This window comes from Sinocyclocheilus grahami, unplaced genomic scaffold, assembly GCF_001515645.1.
Source record: "Sinocyclocheilus grahami isolate Dianchi unplaced genomic scaffold, SAMN03320097.WGS_v1.1 scaffold1136.1, whole genome shotgun sequence".
NCBI classification, from domain to species: domain Eukaryota; kingdom Metazoa; phylum Chordata; class Actinopteri; order Cypriniformes; family Cyprinidae; genus Sinocyclocheilus; species Sinocyclocheilus grahami.
In genome coordinates, this window is record NW_015506315.1 from 294,017 (window position 1) to 311,759 (window position 17,743).

General features: G+C 36.6%; 1 protein-coding gene and 1 pseudogene across 1 annotated transcript in view; one reads left to right on the top strand and one right to left on the bottom strand.

The window, feature by feature from the left end:
* Positions 1-6,324: 6,324 nt before the first annotated feature.
* LOC107567233 (alpha-(1,3)-fucosyltransferase 9-like) lies at positions 6,325-11,530 on the bottom strand (annotated as a pseudogene).
* Positions 11,531-14,888: 3,358 nt separating this feature from the next.
* The window catches only part of LOC107567236 (serine/threonine-protein kinase LMTK1-like), a 64,883-nt gene continuing 62,028 nt past the window's right edge, over positions 14,889-17,743 (top strand). The window contains exon 1 of the mRNA XM_016252873.1: positions 14,889-15,467. Within this exon, the coding sequence (XP_016108359.1) occupies positions 15,377-15,467 (91 nt within the window). The 5' untranslated portion in view covers positions 14,889-15,376. The remainder of the gene's footprint in view (positions 15,468-17,743) is intronic.

Consider the following 17,743-nt stretch of genomic DNA (forward strand, 5'->3'; position numbering starts at 1 on the left):
TACAAAACGAGGATTTGTAAAGAAGAATTAGGGATGGGTGATACCTCTTATTTAATTTTCGATCCAATACCGATATTTTCAAGCCCAGTACCGCCGATATCGATACCGATATCTCTAAACAAAACTAAACTGATCTTTTAAGTTATTAAAAGAATATAATCAGTAGGCTAATTATACTAACTTAATATTAGATTTTAAAGCCATGTTTTTTAACATTTCATAGGCCTTTTTTGTTTACACTGTCAGAAATAAAATATACTATAATTGTATTTTAGCCCTTTACTGGGGCAGTAACCCCAAAGGTTCAACTATACCCCGAAAAGGGAGCATATTAGTACCATACAAGTATGCATGCTTTAAGGGTAGATACACTGTCGATACGGCGAATGCTGTCTGTGATTGATTGGTTCTGTCTTTCAGCATTTGCGTGTGTTCCAATGAGCAGGAGTTCTATCCTATACAATAATTCGCTAATATAGCTTTTTTTATGCACCGAATTTCTTGATAAATAAATAAAATTAATGGTTAAAAAAATGCACTTTAGAATCGATATTTTTATGTATGATTGATCCTTTCAATACAACATCAGTATCGAAAGTATCGATACTTAAGGATCGATCCGCCCATCCCTAAGAAGAATGTCAGAGGATTTCATTATAAGCCAAGAGGAGACTGGTTTTCCTTTGCTAAAATAAGGAAAATTTGCTTCCTTTGCTCCTGTAAACAAACGTTGGTTTTCACGAGACTCACCGGCGCATGCGCAGCACTGACCTCATACGTCATCCGCCCAGAGCTGCTTCTGTGTACAACTGTTGGCGCAAGCTACATTAAAGTGATTATTACGTTTTGAATATGGATATTTTTCTTACAAAAACGATTCATCGATTCGCTACGATACCGAGCCGTGTGACACACTTTTTTTTATGGATGGGCGCTTTTTATTTAACTTCTTTTGGACTGATGCACTGCAACACCCGCTGACTGCAATGATAGAGCTTAGAATAGCCAGGACAATTTTTAATATAACTCCGACTGGATTCATCTGAAAGAAGAAAGTCATATACACCTATTAGGCTTCGGGAGTGAGTAAAACACAGCCTGTTCTGTTCTGCCACATCTGTTTTTCATTTTTGGGTGAACTAACCCTTTAAGAAAACCGAAAGAATTAACTACACACATTTATCATGTACATTATTTACATAATCACATCTGAGGCTCTTTTAGGGGAAACAAAAGTGTAAAGTATAATGTTGTTAGTCCTTATGAAAATAATTCTTGTCAACCTCAAACTTTCTATTAATATTTTGTGGAGGTCCAGATACCAAAGTTTTACAGTGATTCATGTGATTTTAAATACATTTATTTGTTTGATTATTTTGTTGAATAGTTAAACTTGAATAAATGCAGTCAACACCACAACGTATTAAATGACTAAAGTATATGTATATATATATATATATAGGGGCGTTTCCTCCGAGGAGGCAAGGGAGGCAGTGTCTCCTCAAAAAGTTGGATGAGAAAATAATCGATATTAGAAAAATAAAACATACTTTAAGAAGTATGATCATTTTATGAGATTTTGTTTTCATGATTGCTGAATGTAATGACTTTCATCAGTTACTTTATTTTTGTACTTAAAACATACGAATACTTTTATTTGCAATAATTTTTTTATTACAATATAATTCATTATGCTTTCAAAAATACCATGTTTGCTTGCATAAAAAGACACAAAAGTAAATTTATAATTGAATAGCTTTTCTATCATATAGCAATGAGTCCTGCGCTCACACATTCGATGTGGAATGCAACTGGCAGGGAATTTAGAAGCTAATTGGGAGCGTTTGTAGTATTTCCTTTTGCTTGGCTGTTTAGACACATTACTCTTACTTTTTTGTTTCTCTTCTCTTATACAGAATAAGGACCAAGCTATAAGACACCAGAGCGCCATCTACAGGTAAGAAGCACTATACATCTCGGTCAGTAAGTACCTGTTGGTGGAAAGAATGAGGAACAACAGGAGAAAAGGGAATTTAAAAGAGGAAAACCATACAGAAACAACAATACATACAACAACACATCTACAAATGTAATGTGCTACTGAGAACAAAATATGCCTGGGACTTAATACAGGGGTATTTTTTTTGTACAGATACAGTGGAAATTGACAAGAGTGTAATGAGATGTTGCATGCTTTCCACAAGAACTGGGATCGTTGCATTCATCTCTGTCTGTGATTTAGGGACAGATAATAAACAAAAACATGTCAACTGATGAAAACTCTCACATTCATTAGACTGAATATCACACAATAGATGGCCAAAATGTCTAGGCTAAAAATTTTTCTTAACAATGAACTCCTTTTTCTGAAATAGCTGGAAATGTAGTCAGTTTCATATGTGCAGTTATAACCTCCTTTATAGGAGGTTACCTCACTGCTACACAGAGGTCATATGAGATTATCATATCAAGCTCTCTTTACCTTTGCATTCAATTGCATCCACTAGTGTGAAATTATGAGTTGGAGTGAATCCTTTATGACAGAGACAGTAGTAGCTTCCATCAGTATTGAAACATATTGCATTTTTTCCACAAATGGATGCTTCAGACTCACACTCATTTTCATCTATAGAAATGACAGTAAAAGTTTGAATAGCCACAGCACTTTTTCTTGATTTTTGTTTACAATTCATTAATAAGCGTAGTTTCATAAATGTGTCTTATATCTGCAGTAGAATTTCCTGCTATTCAATAATATTCAACAATATCAACAAAACCTGATTATTACTGTTATTTTGTGTGGGGCCAGTATAAATGTTGACATGTACAACATCGGAGTTGTCAGCACAAAAAAGGAGTTTCTAAGAAATGTGTGAATGTATCAGGTGAAGAATAAGTTGACAGAGTTTACTGAAGACACTTCTAAAACCTGGAGAAAATGAGTAAGAGGATTGAGCCTCGAACTAACTTAGAATACAGAAACACTAATACTTACAGGCATATGGATGATCAGTTGATGTCATTTCTGCAGGTTTTGATTGGTTAACAGTACAGATAATTCTACCATCTACTGAAAATGGTATTATGTTCTTTACGCAAATGTGGTTATTTCAAGAATTTTGTATCTTTGACACAGTATGTTCTACATTCGTAAGCAACTATCATAAAGGCTGTAGGCGAGTCATGAATCAGAAAACTATCATACCCTATTTGTTATATAATATAAGAGGAGAGAATTGTAAATCCACCCCTTCACCATTGACTATTTTGCTATCATGCGTGTCAAACTGAGCCATGTTTTGGACCATCTTAATCTTATAGGTAAAATCAGCAGCCAAAATTGATTTATTTCCCATAATGGCTAAAATGGCACCTCTTTTTTTTCTAGAAATATTAAAGAAAAAAATAATTATATTCAGCCAATTCACTTTTCACTCATTGTTCATGACATTTGCACAATTCAACTGTCATGAGAGGGAACAACCGTGTGTTATTTAATAACTATGCATTTATTATACATACTGCATGGACTGTCCATTTCCCCAGGCTCTAAACATATATATGTGGGTGGACTCCCTGCCAATACTATTAATATATAATTTGTTACACATCATTCAAAAAGGACAAATCTGTTATCATTTACTTACCCTCATCCAAATCTGTATGACTTTCACTTTTTTCAGATATTCCTATCTGTGGCGGTTTCCTCTCATTCCCATTTTTTAAAATAGTTTGAGTTTCCCTACAACATGCAATCCTGAAAAGATCTGAAGCGTGACTCACCAGATACATGTGCCTCATGGTCAAAGAGTGCAAGGGACTTGCAAATGAAAAAATAAATAAATATTGAAAACGACTTATGTTTTGAAAGTTCTTGAGACTCTTCAAAAGTTGACTTTCTTCATGTCTCCAACGATCTTCAGTACTATCTGCAAAACAAATAGAATCACTGATCAGGAAAAAACTGTAATATTGTGTTTTTTAATTTGAATGCCTTTCTTGCAAGCAGACTAGGTCTTGTGTCTCTCTCGCTGACTCTAATGCTGAAAAAGCCTGAAGTACCTGAAAGAATTTTGTCAGTGCAGTCCAGCTCTTATTGTATATACATTTAGCAATAATTCACTTATAATGTTAGTAGGGTTTTTACAAGAAAATATATTCTTTAGAAAAGCTCTTGGTTTTTATGTTCAATCTCATCTGTATGAACATTTCCTGTGTTTCTTCCTGTTGTTAATTTGTTTCTGCAAATGAAAAAATAAATAAATATTGAAAACGACTTATGTTTTGAAAGTTCTTGAGACTCTTCAAAAGTTGACTTTCTTCACGTCTCCAACGATCTTCAGTACTATCTGCAAAACAAATAGAATCACTGATCAGGAAAAAACTGTAATATTGTGTTTTTTAATTTGAATGCCTTTCTTGCAAGCAGACTAGGTCTTGTGTCTCTCGCTGACTCTAATGCTGAAAAAGCCTGAAGTACCTGAAAGAATTTTGTCAGTGCAGTCCAGCTCTTATTGTATATACATTTAGCAATAATTCACTTATAATGTTAGTAGGGTTTTTACAAGAAAATATATTCTTTAGAAAAGCTCTTGGTTTTTATGTTCAATCTCATCTGTATGAACATTTCCTGTGTTTCTTCCTGTTGTTAATTTGTTTCCTTAGTTACTTATCATCATTACTATCATCATCATTGTCATCATTATCATCTGTTTTTAGTTTAGTTGATCAATTTCATACATAGAAATAACCTTCGGTTTGTTTGGTTTTTGGCTGTAATGCTGTTGTAGTTTGTCTTGACCTTCCTCTTTGGTTTTCTTCATGTTTCAGTCTAGTTCTTCTGTGGCCTGTGGCATAAATCTAGTTGAACAAACACTGACTTTCAGAGTATGTTTAGACTTGACAAAACTAAACAAGTTCAGTCCAGGTTAATTTGGGTAAATAGGTTTCATGATGCTTTTTTTAAAATCAACTTTTTCTATCAAGTTTTAACCCTGAATCAATGATTACTTATCTTTTGTGTGCACATAGAACCAAGTAACTCTGCAGCGAACAGCCACTAGCATTTAATATTGGGTGGAACGTAGGTGTGCATACTTTTGGTTGATTTATAAGAATTTATGAGGAAATTAAGCCTTCACTTCCCACAAAACTTCCTGTTGTGAATGCCAAAACTTGAGAACATTTCTGGTAGAACATTACTGATTGTGTTACTTTTAAAGGCTTGTAAAACTTACAAGCACTATATTTCTTGTAATTTACGTAACTTGAAAAACTGTCAGCACTTGGACTAACATCAATGTGCAACGGGATACTTGACTTCCTTAGCAACAGACCGTAGATTGTCAGAATCTCTCAACCCATCACACTGAGCACTGGTGCACCACAGGGCTGTGTACACTGATCAGGAAAAAACTGTAATATTGTGTTTTTTAATTTGAATGCCTTTCTTGCAAGCAGACTAGGTCTTGTGTCTCTCGCTGACTCTAATGCTGAAAAAGCCTGAAGTACCTGAAAGAATTTTGTCAGTGCAGTCCAGCTCTTATTGTATATACATTTAGCAATAATTCACTTATAATGTTAGTAGGGTTTTTACAAGAAAATATATTCTTTAGAAAAGCTCTTGGTTTTTATGTTCAATCTCATCTGTATGAACTTTTCCTGTGTTTCTTCCTGTTGTTAATTTGTTTCCTTAGTTACTTATCATTACTATCATCATCATTGTCATCATTATCATCTGTTTTTAGTTTAGTTGATCAATTTCATACATAGAAATAACCTTCGGTTTGTTTGGTTTTTGGCTGTTATGCTGTTGTAGTTTGTCTTGACCTTCCTCTTTGGTTTTCTTCATGTTTCAGTCTAGTTCTTCTGTGGCCTGTGGCATAAATCTAGTTGAACAAACACTGACTTTCAGAGTATGTTTAGACTTGACAAAACTAAACAAGTTCAGTCCAGGTTAATTTGGGTAAATAGGTTTCATGATGCTTTTTTTAAAATCAACTTTTTCTATCAAGTTTTAACCCTGAATCAATGATTACTTATCTTTTGTGTGCACATAGAACCAAGTAACTCTGCAGCGAACAGCCACTAGCATTTAATATTGGGTGGAACGTAGGTGTGCATACTTTTGGTTGATTTATAAGAATTTATGAGGAAATTAAGCCTTCACTTCCCACAAAACTTCCTGTTGTGAATGCCAAAACTTGAGAACATTTCTGGTAGAACATTACTGATTGTGTTACTTTTAAAGGCTTGTAAAACTTACAAGCACTATATTTCTTGTAATTTACGTAACTTGAAAAACTGTCAGCACTTGGACTAACATCAATGTGCAACGGGATACTTGACTTCCTTAGCAACAGACCGTAGATTGTCAGAATCTCTCAACCCATCACACTGAGCACTGGTGCACCACAGGGCTGTGTACTGAGTCCAGTGTTTTTCATCCTTCTGATTCATGACTGCATTACAAAACACCAAAACGATAGCATCGTAAAGTTGACAGCAGATGACAGCGCAGTTATGGGGCTCATCAACAACAATGAAAAGAAAGCAAACAGAGATTAAGCGAACCAACTCATTCTCTGGTGTGATTCCAACCATCTTTATGGCAACAAAACAAACGAGATTATTGTTGACTTCAGACGCACCAAAGCTCCACATTAACCATCGTCCACCATCCACCAAGGGCACAGAAGTTGAGATAACACAAAACTTCAAATTCCTGGGCCTCCGCATCTCTCTGAACACCTGAACAAAACAAAAAACCTAACAACACCTGCATTTTCTAAGGTGGCTGAAAAGAGCTGGCATGACCCCCTCCATCCTCACTGGTTTCTACATGTGTTATTGAGGGTGTACTAACCAGCTGTATCATCATCTGCTATGGAAACTTCTCAGCATCTGACAGGAAAGCTCTACAGTGGATAGTGAAGACGGCACAATGTATCACTGGAGCAAAACGTCCTGCCGTTGAAGACCTTCATATCACAAGGTGTGTGAAAAAGGCAACCTCCATTAGGAAGGAGGAAGCCTCTCACTCATTCCACAACTGGTTTAAGCTCCTTATAACTATGAAATGCTGAGAAGCATTCATACCAGAATGTCCAAACTCACCAAAATAATTACCCATCTATCATGTTCACACCTGGCCATAATCGGTCGAAATAGGCTCTTTAACAATCTGAATCAAAATGAACTTGAAATGATCCTTGAGTGCATCGATATAAATTAAAACTGGAACTCCTGGTCACCTACTGCCTTTACAGAGGATTTATTGAGTATGGTAAGAAAATCGTCTACTTATAATAATAGCTGAACAAAACTTAGTACTAAAAAATATACACTTATTTCTGTATTAATATTATTATTATTATTATTATTATTTCTGAAGCAACGTAACAAATATTAAAAAACTTAAACACTTTGTGAATTGGCTTTAATAAATACAGGCCTCTTGTGACTATACACAAACCAAATATTATGCTACACTATTGGCAACACTATTGATTATTTTATCCCTCATTTTATTAAGTAGGATTAATTTGTACAATTACTGATGTAAACAACAACAGTAATTACAATCACTAGATTTTTTTGGTTACACTTTATTTTAAGGTGTCCTTGTTACAGTGTAATTATACATTTAAGTACTGAGTAATATTAATTAACCACATGTACTTATATATGGTTAGGGTTAGGATTAGGGTTACTTGCATGTAATTATGCATAATTAATTGTTGTTATAATAGTAAGTACATGTAACATGTAACAAGGACACCTTAAAATAAAGTGTTACCGATTTTGTGGCGGCCGCGGCGGTGGCAGCAACAATAAAATTACGCCTTCTTTATTTGCGTGAACATTTGGGCGGCATTATGCAAATCTTCCCACATCGTGATGTAGACATGTGGGGACGTGTTTAAACGAGGCATTTTAGGAGAGCGTGGACCAGTCTTAACTTTTATAAAGAATATCTCTTTGGGTGTGAGACTTTAGTTTTTGCAACTTAGATAAGGCATCTTATCTATTCATGAACAGCTTGTAACACGTGAAATCGCATCATATGACCCCTTTAAAAATAAAAATCTTCTGAACTGGTCTTTGTGACGAGTGGGTCGGGGCTGAGAGCCGTGGGAACTAGGCGAAGCCTGTGGAGTAAGTGATAATGCACGACACCTGCGCCACTCACCGGTCTCGAGTCCTGCACTGTCGTCACTCCTCCTTTTATCCTTCTGGAGCTCCTTTGTGGGACTCGAGACCGGTGAGTGGCGCAGGTGTCGTGCATTATCACTTACTCCCAGAGGCGGACAATGTACTCAACTCCATTACGAGTGAAAGTACAGATACTGCTGGTCAAATATTACTCCATTACAAGTAAAAGTTGTAAAGACAGATTTTTACTTAAGTAAAAGTACAGAAGTACTTGCTTTTAAAAGTGCTTAAGTACACTCTTAAAAATAAAGGTGCTTCAAAAGGTTCTTCAAGCGATGCCATAGAAGAACCATTTTTAGTTCCACAAAGAACCATTCAGTCAAAGGTTCTTTAAAGAACCATCTCTTCATTACCTTTTCATAATCTCAAGAACCTTTTTTCGCCACAAAGAACCTTTTGTGAAACAAAAAGGTTCTTCAGATGTTAAAGGTTCTTTATGGAACCATTTAGACACAAAGGTTCTTCTATGGCATCGTGAAGCACCTTTATTTTTAAGAGTGTACCAAAAGTAAATTTCCTTTTTTATGTTAATGCAGTTTTATTGTTGTACGTAGTAGTACTTGCAATACTTCTGAAGCAACTTAGAATACATTACACCTGCTGAATACACTGACTAACTTGTAGTATATTTGGAATAAAGAGCTTTTAGAATGTTAAAAACCTATGGGGAATTTTTTTTTTTAATTAACACCCCTACCCACCCCCCACAAAAGCAGGATGGTAGTGATCTCACATAGCTCTGACATTTCCATGTAGCCATTCATCCACATTTGAACAGAGTGGACAGTGAAATCCTGTAAATACAGAGTGATAAGGAAGAAAAAATAAATCAAACCTGCTTTAAAACCCAGCAACACAACTGTAGCTGTATAATTTTACAACAGCAACACTACTTTAACAAAAAAGCAAAACAGCAAGACTTATTTGACATCAAAACAAACATTGTTAATGCTGTCTAATCGCTCTCACGGTACTTTGATGTCACACAAAGAATGGTCTGTGCAGTGCTGCTTCAAGTCCAACACCTATTGTGTTTTATTAGGAGATGCTTCCCACCCCACTCGTCACAGTCTTATTTTCTACTTTCTTCAGAAAATAGATCATTCAGTTTATTGTTTTATCTTCTAGGTTGATACCAATGTTGATTTGTAGTTATTTATCAACTTATATTTTGCTTAATGTGTGAAAATTCTTATTTTTTTTCTTACAGTAACTTGAGAAACAGAATTGAATTGTTTAGCTTGACAAATGAAGTCAGTCGATCTCTAGAGAAAATGGAAATATACTGTATTACAATGAACAACTGGATAATGTTTTTGTTGTTGTTGCAAATTCAGTGAGATATGATTCATTAATAAGTGTTTTAAGTGTGGAAAATAGACAATCATTTATTACAATTGGAACATTACAAATAGTTAATATTAAATCTTTCAAATAAAGGTATATAATAATGCACATAAAAACCTTTGTAAAAAAAGAAAAATAACAACAAAGCCAGATGCACTGAGAATTCTGATCAGACATATCATAATTGGTCTTTGCCAATAGCAAAAACAATAAATGATTTACTCCAAGGTCCCCTCCTTCTAAGATGCTTGACAGTCTTATTTTGCAAAACATTTTGTACATTTAAAGTTGTACTTTACAACATTAAAATTATTAAAAGCACCCTGCTTAATTATAATATAAGCATCCCGACGGTAATTCAGTGTCACATTAAACAGGTTCTCCAGACCGTCGAGCCGTCTCGTGTTTTATGGGGACTCAAAGTGAATCCATATCCATTTCTGGAAGAAAGGCTATGGTTTTGTGGGTAAATTTGACAGGTCGCTTTTAATATCTCTGTGATTTATCAGCACTCTGTGAGCCTTGCTCTAGAGCTTTCTATCTACAGTTAAGTAACAACCGTCTATATTAAATTTGGAACTGTAGGAATTTAGGTCAAATTTGATTCCAAATGGTCATAACCATATAAGAAGGATAGTGCTGTTTGCCAGAAGCTTGTCTATGGATGGTGTAAAAGTTCTTACTGTTGGTGATTTGTTACAATGGTTGCGTAAGGATTCACATATTAAAAATATGTTCAGTCCAATGGAGAATATAAGAAGCAAATATCTGGGATGAAGTATTGTTTTTTTATGACCTGTCGAGAAAACAAATTAAGATTATCTTGACAAAACTGTGTCATAGTCTCATAAATACTCTTAAAAGATTAGCTATAGCAATGGACACAATTCAAAGTATTGAGTATTAAATTGATTATGCACTATTTAAAACTTCTCATCAGACCCCCCCCCCAAATATTTCTCTTGTAGCTCTCCATGTTCTCATTACAGAATTATGAGGAACCAAAATAATTGCACAAAAATGATACATACATTTCATATTTAATGGTATTGGTTTGTAGAAATTGTATAAAAACATACAATTGGTGTCTAACGTGTTACTGTAGAAGTTTGGGTTGTGTTGTCGTTGCATTTACGTTGTTTAGACCAACAGATGTCGCCAGCGTGGTTTTGAAGGTTGAATCATTTAGTAAAGCATTGGTTCAATTGAGTAGGAGATTCGAAAAGCTCTGATTCTCTAATCAGGTGTGTTTTTAGCCTTTCGTCAGAAATTGGTGACATGCCCCATCAAAAAAAGTGTGCTCAAATATTTTGATACTCTTTTTAAACACTTGGATATCAATTTATATAAATCGTCTTTATCGGCAGTCGTTTACAAGATGCATGTGCAGTAGGGTTGCCACATAGACTGTGAGAAAGATATTTTGGAAGCATCAGTGAGAATGGAAAGTAAACCGCACTACACTCTTAAAAATAAAGGTGCTTCACGATGCCATAGAAGAACCTTCTTGTCTAAATGGTTCCATAAAGAACCTTTAACATCTGAAGAACCGTTCTGTTTCCCAAAAGGTTCTTTGTGGCGAAATAAGGTTCTTCAGATTACAAAAACGCAAAAGAAAGAGACGGTTCTTTAAAGAACCTTTGACTGAATGGTTCTTTGTAGAACCAAAAATGGTTCTTCTATGGCATCGCTTGAAGAACCTTTTGAAGCACCTTTATTTTTAAGAGTGTATGCTGTTGTTTTCCAAAAGACATGTTCATGATATTATAAGCTATCATGTACTCAATAGCTAGATCATTTCTAAGTATTATTGCTAAAAAACTAATAAATGATCTATCTGGTTAAGCTGGATCTGCTCTAATTTAGGTGAATAGAATAATGTTGATGATTGTGCTTAGTTCTCAAAGTAAAAGCATTTCAACAATTTATGCATAATAAAGTAAAAACAACATGAAAACGTACTTGACATGGTTCTGTTGGGGAACACAGCTTGACCCTGCAGAGACTAAAACGCACAGTGAAGACCAGTGGTTTCCATTAGCTGTGAGCAAGATTGACAAGGTTCTCACATTTTAAAAAGAAGTGAGCAAGACAGCAGTGACTTTAAGTATCCACCATTGTTTTGTTATAACAATAGTACTTAGAGTGTATGCACAATCAATGTATTTTTTCATCCTTATCATTACAGGCTCAGATCATTTGTTTCAAACCAGTAGTTCAGTGAATGCAGCATGGAAGTAAATGCAGTTCTTTAGAAACAATGGTGAGACAATGTTTTTTTATTTATAAAGTCACAGATAAGTCATAAATCCCAGTGGACACTACCTTAAAACTACTTATCTGGGTATATTTTTAATGCAGAAGTAAGCTATTTCCGGTGAATGTGCCAGACTTCCAAACTATTAAGACAAAAATGGTAGAACAGGATGTTTTGTACAGATAAAACGATAATCGGCAGCAAATGACACCAGACTTGAACATTCAGATCACCAAAACTACTGCTCTTACCTTATAAACAAACAAGGTGGATATCAAACAGGCGACATCTTTAAAGAGCAAAATTTAAAACTCTTTCTACTAAGGTAACTCTTGATTAATTTGATCAAATGATGAATAATAAATTATAAATTTCCATTTTAAAGCAAGTCCATTTTTATTCTGTAGGGTCAGGCCCTCAGTCACCTCTCAGATGCCACATAAAAACATAACCTGTAACATTATAATGACTAAATGATTGTATAACCTTAATAGATGTACTGGATTAAAAAGGCAGGGAGTATCCACTGCTTAGATAAGAGAAGAGTTTTGTAAATCAAACCTTTCAGTATGATGCAGGTGTGTTGTTCTCAGGCAGAGGTTATTTGTCCAGTGAACAGTTGTGCCACTTCACCAGTCTAAGCAGTCTAACCAGTTGGGCGGTTAGACATTTGTTTGCTGCATAATGAGCAGTTGCTTAATCCAGTAGCCACGGAAATGACATATGAGGTGAAAAATGAATTTGCACTCATTGAGTAGGTGGGCCTTCAGTTTTTATCTTGCTTTACTTGCTGTTGCCTGATGGGGCACTGTTTGACCCTAGACATTTGTGTATGCACTACACATCCTTTAAACTTTCAATGACCAACAATTAGTTCACATCATTAATCTCATAGTGTATTGTTATTTCCTTTCACAGATATGAATAAGGGTATTAAAATATGTTTTTGATGGTTAGCTTCAGCCCCTGTTTATTAGCATTGTCAGGATCTTATTTTCCAATGTGATCAGTCACTTGAATAAAGCTATACAGCTATAGATTGAATAGATGTCAGCATCCAAATTTTGAGATTAATGGGTATGCAAATGGTTATCTTTCTCAAGATATATCATGCTATTTTCCAGAAAATGTGGAACTTGGAATTCTCCCACCTCCTAATTGAAAATAACTACTGGAACATTGCTCAGTGTCGGACATATTGCTTGTAAAGTCGGTGTAGATCGATCGTCCCTAACTTTCAATAGAAGAATCATTTGATCTTATTTCCATTTAGGTGGTGACTAACATGACATTCCAGTAGTTTTTCTTTCAAGGTAGAATTCAGAGATCCAGAACCCAGCCTGACTGGAACTTTTTGAAGTCGGAAGTGGATTTTTTTTTCTTAGACATCAGACATTGTCTGGAACACAGCTGTGACCCCCCAAACCCGGAACTGTGTAGTCTCCACCCCTTCAGTCCATACCACACACTCTGCTTCAACTGTTTGATACCCTAACGAGAGGTGACCAAATTTCACCCAACCATCTGATTGCCGGTTAGGAGAGGTTAATCGCCTCTCGTTACTCCCCTTTACACTGCACAACAAATGATGCATGACAAAGCTGAAATTCATCCGAAAGACTCAGAAATCAGCTCAAAATCGGATGAAAAGCACAGTGTTTGCCCAGCTTAACTCAGCACTGAACAAAACTCTGGCGTTTTGAGCGATGAGTGGATTCTGACTAACACCTTGGATTGGCCATTTTGTTCAAGAAATCTGTAACAAAAGTGCTTGTGAAGGCAGGGTCGGATCCAAATGCAGGCTTTATTGAGAGTAGTGAGGTCAGACAGGCAAGGGTTGATCACCAGCAAACATTAGCATCGAGGACAAGACTATATATAAGAATATAATATACAGTGGGTACGGAAAGTATTCAGACCCCCTTAAATAATATACTATATATATATATATATATATATACACCTTGCTACGTGTACTGCATTAGGCTAACCGAGACTTGTCATTTGCACTTATATATTGTTGCTCTTTTGTTAGTTTTGACTGCTTTTATTGTCCTCATTTGTAAGTTGCTTTGGATAAAAGCATCTGCTAAATGACTAAATGTAAGACAAAAGAGTAATCCACAAGCAGGCAAAAGGTCAAGGGCAGCAAAACGATCCAAAAACCAGATAAACAGTCCAAAGTTCAAAACCCACAGCAGGCAAGGCAAGGTAACAAGGAAAACGTAAAGACTAGAATGCTACAGCTTAGGCAATACTTCGTAGTGTGGGTGCGTTTGTGTGTGACCTTAATAGTCCATTTGATAGGTTACAGCTGTGTCTGCAATCAGTGAAATGCATTATGGGAGATGTAGTTCGGGGTGAAATGTGCAGTGAAACAGTCATTAATAGGCACGTTTCCATTACAGATTTGCGCAAAACTTTGGCGATATTTTCTGAATGTCGATAAAAAAGTATTGCGAAATGACGGCGTTTCCATTAGGCATATTTTCAATTCGCAATTTCAATTTGCGCAATTTGAAGGGTAATGGAAACCTATTGTGGTGCTGATAACTTCTGGTGGTGAGCAGGAAGAGTAACAGAGACTGGACTCATGACAAAATCAACAGATATGTCCCTGATTGGCTACATTGCTCTAGTACACTGAAAAAACACACACGTTGTAAACAGAAACCTTTGAATCTCTCATGAGCATAAACTCAAATCCACATAGGAGAGTTTGATCAATCTGTTTCGCCAAGGATTTTGGTGTATGGTGGTAGTACATCCTCAAAAATATTTCTTGATGTTTTGCTGATCTCCCAGTCTGATATGTTGCTGGTTTTAAATGGATTTCGGGCACTTTCTGTTGGTCAGGCTGGGAGACCATCTTAAAGCAGCTAACCAGTTTAAGATGGTTCAAGCAGTTATTTTCAACAGGGAAGACCTATATTGGAGTGCAGGGATTCCGTCAGACAAGCAAGAGTCTTTACTTCCGACAGCTCAGATTTTGAGCACCGAGCGTTTTTTACCCTCGACCAAACCCGTCACAGTGCTGCTGTGTGACGCTCTCTCCTGTCTGTCACTGCCGCTGCAGTATTAATAATCCTCCTCTACACACTCCAGCATACACGCCGAAATAAACTGCCCGGAGCTCTCAGTATATATCAAACACTGCGTGTCCAAAGGGCACAGCTGCGGGCAGAGCAAAACATTTGCAGGAATGGTACTGGATAACTGCCAGACACCGAAATCTTGGTGCATAGCCTGCACATGGAAAAAAAGCGACGCTGATAGGTGGTCTACCCCGAGGAGCCTTCAGTAAACAGCCTGATGGACGAGGAGACACCGCAGTGTTTACATTGAAACGCGCTAAACGCAGAACAGAGCCGAGCGGAAATGTTTCCCAGCATCTGTTTCATAACCCGACGCATCTGAAGTGAGGCAGACATGACGCGGCGCGCGCGCTCTGTTTAATGATGCATCACAGCACCCTCATGCCTAATTTTCTTCTATGAAGCGATTTTTTTTCTTTATTTAATGTACAATCACGGTGTCCTGCAGTAAATCTGAAGCCTTATGAGGAGGATGAAAGCGTCGGTATTTGTCGCGGTCATGTCCTCGGTTTTATTTAATCCCAGTTTTGCCTTCAGCTCGCATTTCGACCCAGGTGAGTAAAAACATGACATATTCTGAACCGCAACCTTTTACTATTAATTAAATATGCACTGATGTAGATGCTACCAATGAGATGAAAAAATTTAGACTTTTTATTTGTCATGTTTAAACAGCCACATACATGTTTTGCATAAAGCATTTTTAAAATAAGTAATAAATAAATGCAAACATGTATTTATTCATTTATTTATTTATTATTAATGTGTTTAAATTAAGTTGCTACATATTTTTGTATGGCTTTAATCAGTATTTTTTTCAAGCTATTTTTAAACATAAATAGCCTACATTTAAACATTTTGATGCAAATAAATGCAGAAAAATATTCTAAAATATTTATTTACTTTTGAATAATGCATTTATCAAAATACATCCTACATGTGTGTGCTCTTGCACATGCATTCATTATGCACTACAGAGCGAGAGTGTGTTTTGTACATTTGCAGTCAAACAGAGCTGACTTGGCATTAGTCAGACAGAACTATTGTGTGTTCCTCTTCTTGTGTGTCCTGTGTTCCCAAGGCAGTTCCGTTGCATAATGTCTGTGTTTGACATATCTGTGCACTGCTGTTTACTTCCTCGAGAAGTCAGCAGCCTGTGGTGTCTCACTCAGTGACTGTGAGGATGAGTTGGAGGCCGACCTTTGACACTGAGATTCACGTGCACACCCTCTCTTGTAGCATCAAGCTCACTCTTCGTGCATGCCCTGCAGCCCGGTGAGAGAGGATGCATGTCTGCAGGCGGCTCACGCTGTTCATTAAGAGCAACGTATACGGCATGCGATGCACCTGCGGGTGTGCTGAGACCTTAGAAAGCTGAGCGGCATGAATTAGGGTGACATAGGTGAGGAAAGAAATAGCTAGTGCTGTAAACAGAGCCAAAAGCATCCCTGGCCGAGGTGACGTGCAGCATAATAATGAATCAGCTACTGTTCAACTGCCTTTGAATCTGGGGTGCGGAGGGGGTCAGCTTCCTTCTCGATCGCTCTTGGTTTTCACTGTCTGTGTTTTTACCAGGCGCTCTAGATATGCCCTTCGCATGCAGATCAGCGTTTGAATGGCTCACTGATTAGGAAGCCGTAACAAACTATTATGTAACGCCCACTGCTGTAATTAGATTGAGCAATATGAGGGCCACGGACACTCCCAATCACGACCAAGGAATTATGGCTGAAAAGATGCCTTGACCAGTGCACGGTCCTGTGCTTGATTCAATTGCACTTTTGCATTCCTTGCTTTCCAAGGGAACTTCCACTAATCATAACTTCCCCCATCTCTCTAGTGTGTCGAATGACAGTAAATCAGATCCAGCTCAGTACTCTTGAAATAAAGGCTCCAAAAGAGGTTTTTCGCATTCAAGAAGCATTTTTGGTTCCCAAAGAACCTTTCAATGGACAGTTCTCAAAAGATCAATTTTTTGTTAGTGTGAAGAATATTTTAATGATCTAAAGAACCTTTTTCCACTATAAAGTACCTTTTGTGCAGTGTTAAAGGTTCTTCATGGAACCAATGATGCCAATAAAGAACCTCTATTTTTTTAAGAATAAAAATGAAGTGAGGATACTCTACGAGTTTCCATATTTGATTCACAACAGTCAACCCTAGTTTAAGATGATAATAGTGCAGAAAGGGCATTGGCTAAAGCTGTAAAGATTCCCTCTCACTTAATGAGGACATATTTAGGGTGACTGTAGGCTGCCTGGGTGATATACACGCCCCTAACGGGCTGGAGTCAGCCGCAATCTATTACTCTGACTGGCCAAGTAATGGGATTGAGAATCAATGTTTCAGTGGCAAAGAATGGTGTGGCGTGTGACGAGACTAATCAGTCTCCCACCCTCAGTATCTTGGCCATACACAAGGACGGTATCAAAGTCATGTGGATTATAAAGGTACAGGGCAGTTTTGCTTCATCACATTACAGCGGTTTGAATGTCAAGTGCTGGTTTAATGTATTAGAGTAATGTATGGTGTTGGGAATTGGATAAGAACTGGTTCCATCTTTTGAATGAAACAATATGTATTTTAAATTGTAATAAAATTTCACAATGTTGTTGTTTTACTATTTATATAAAAAAAATTTCTTCAAATAAATGCAGCCTTGGTGAGCATAAGATACTACTTCTGAATGGTAGTATAGAATCAGTCCAATTATCAGTCCAGTTACATATGACAATTAGTTTGTTGTAGTAAATTGTGTTTATTAAAAAAAAAAAAAAAAGTATCACAGAACCATAATTGTTATGTTGAATTAAAATCAGAACCAGGGCCT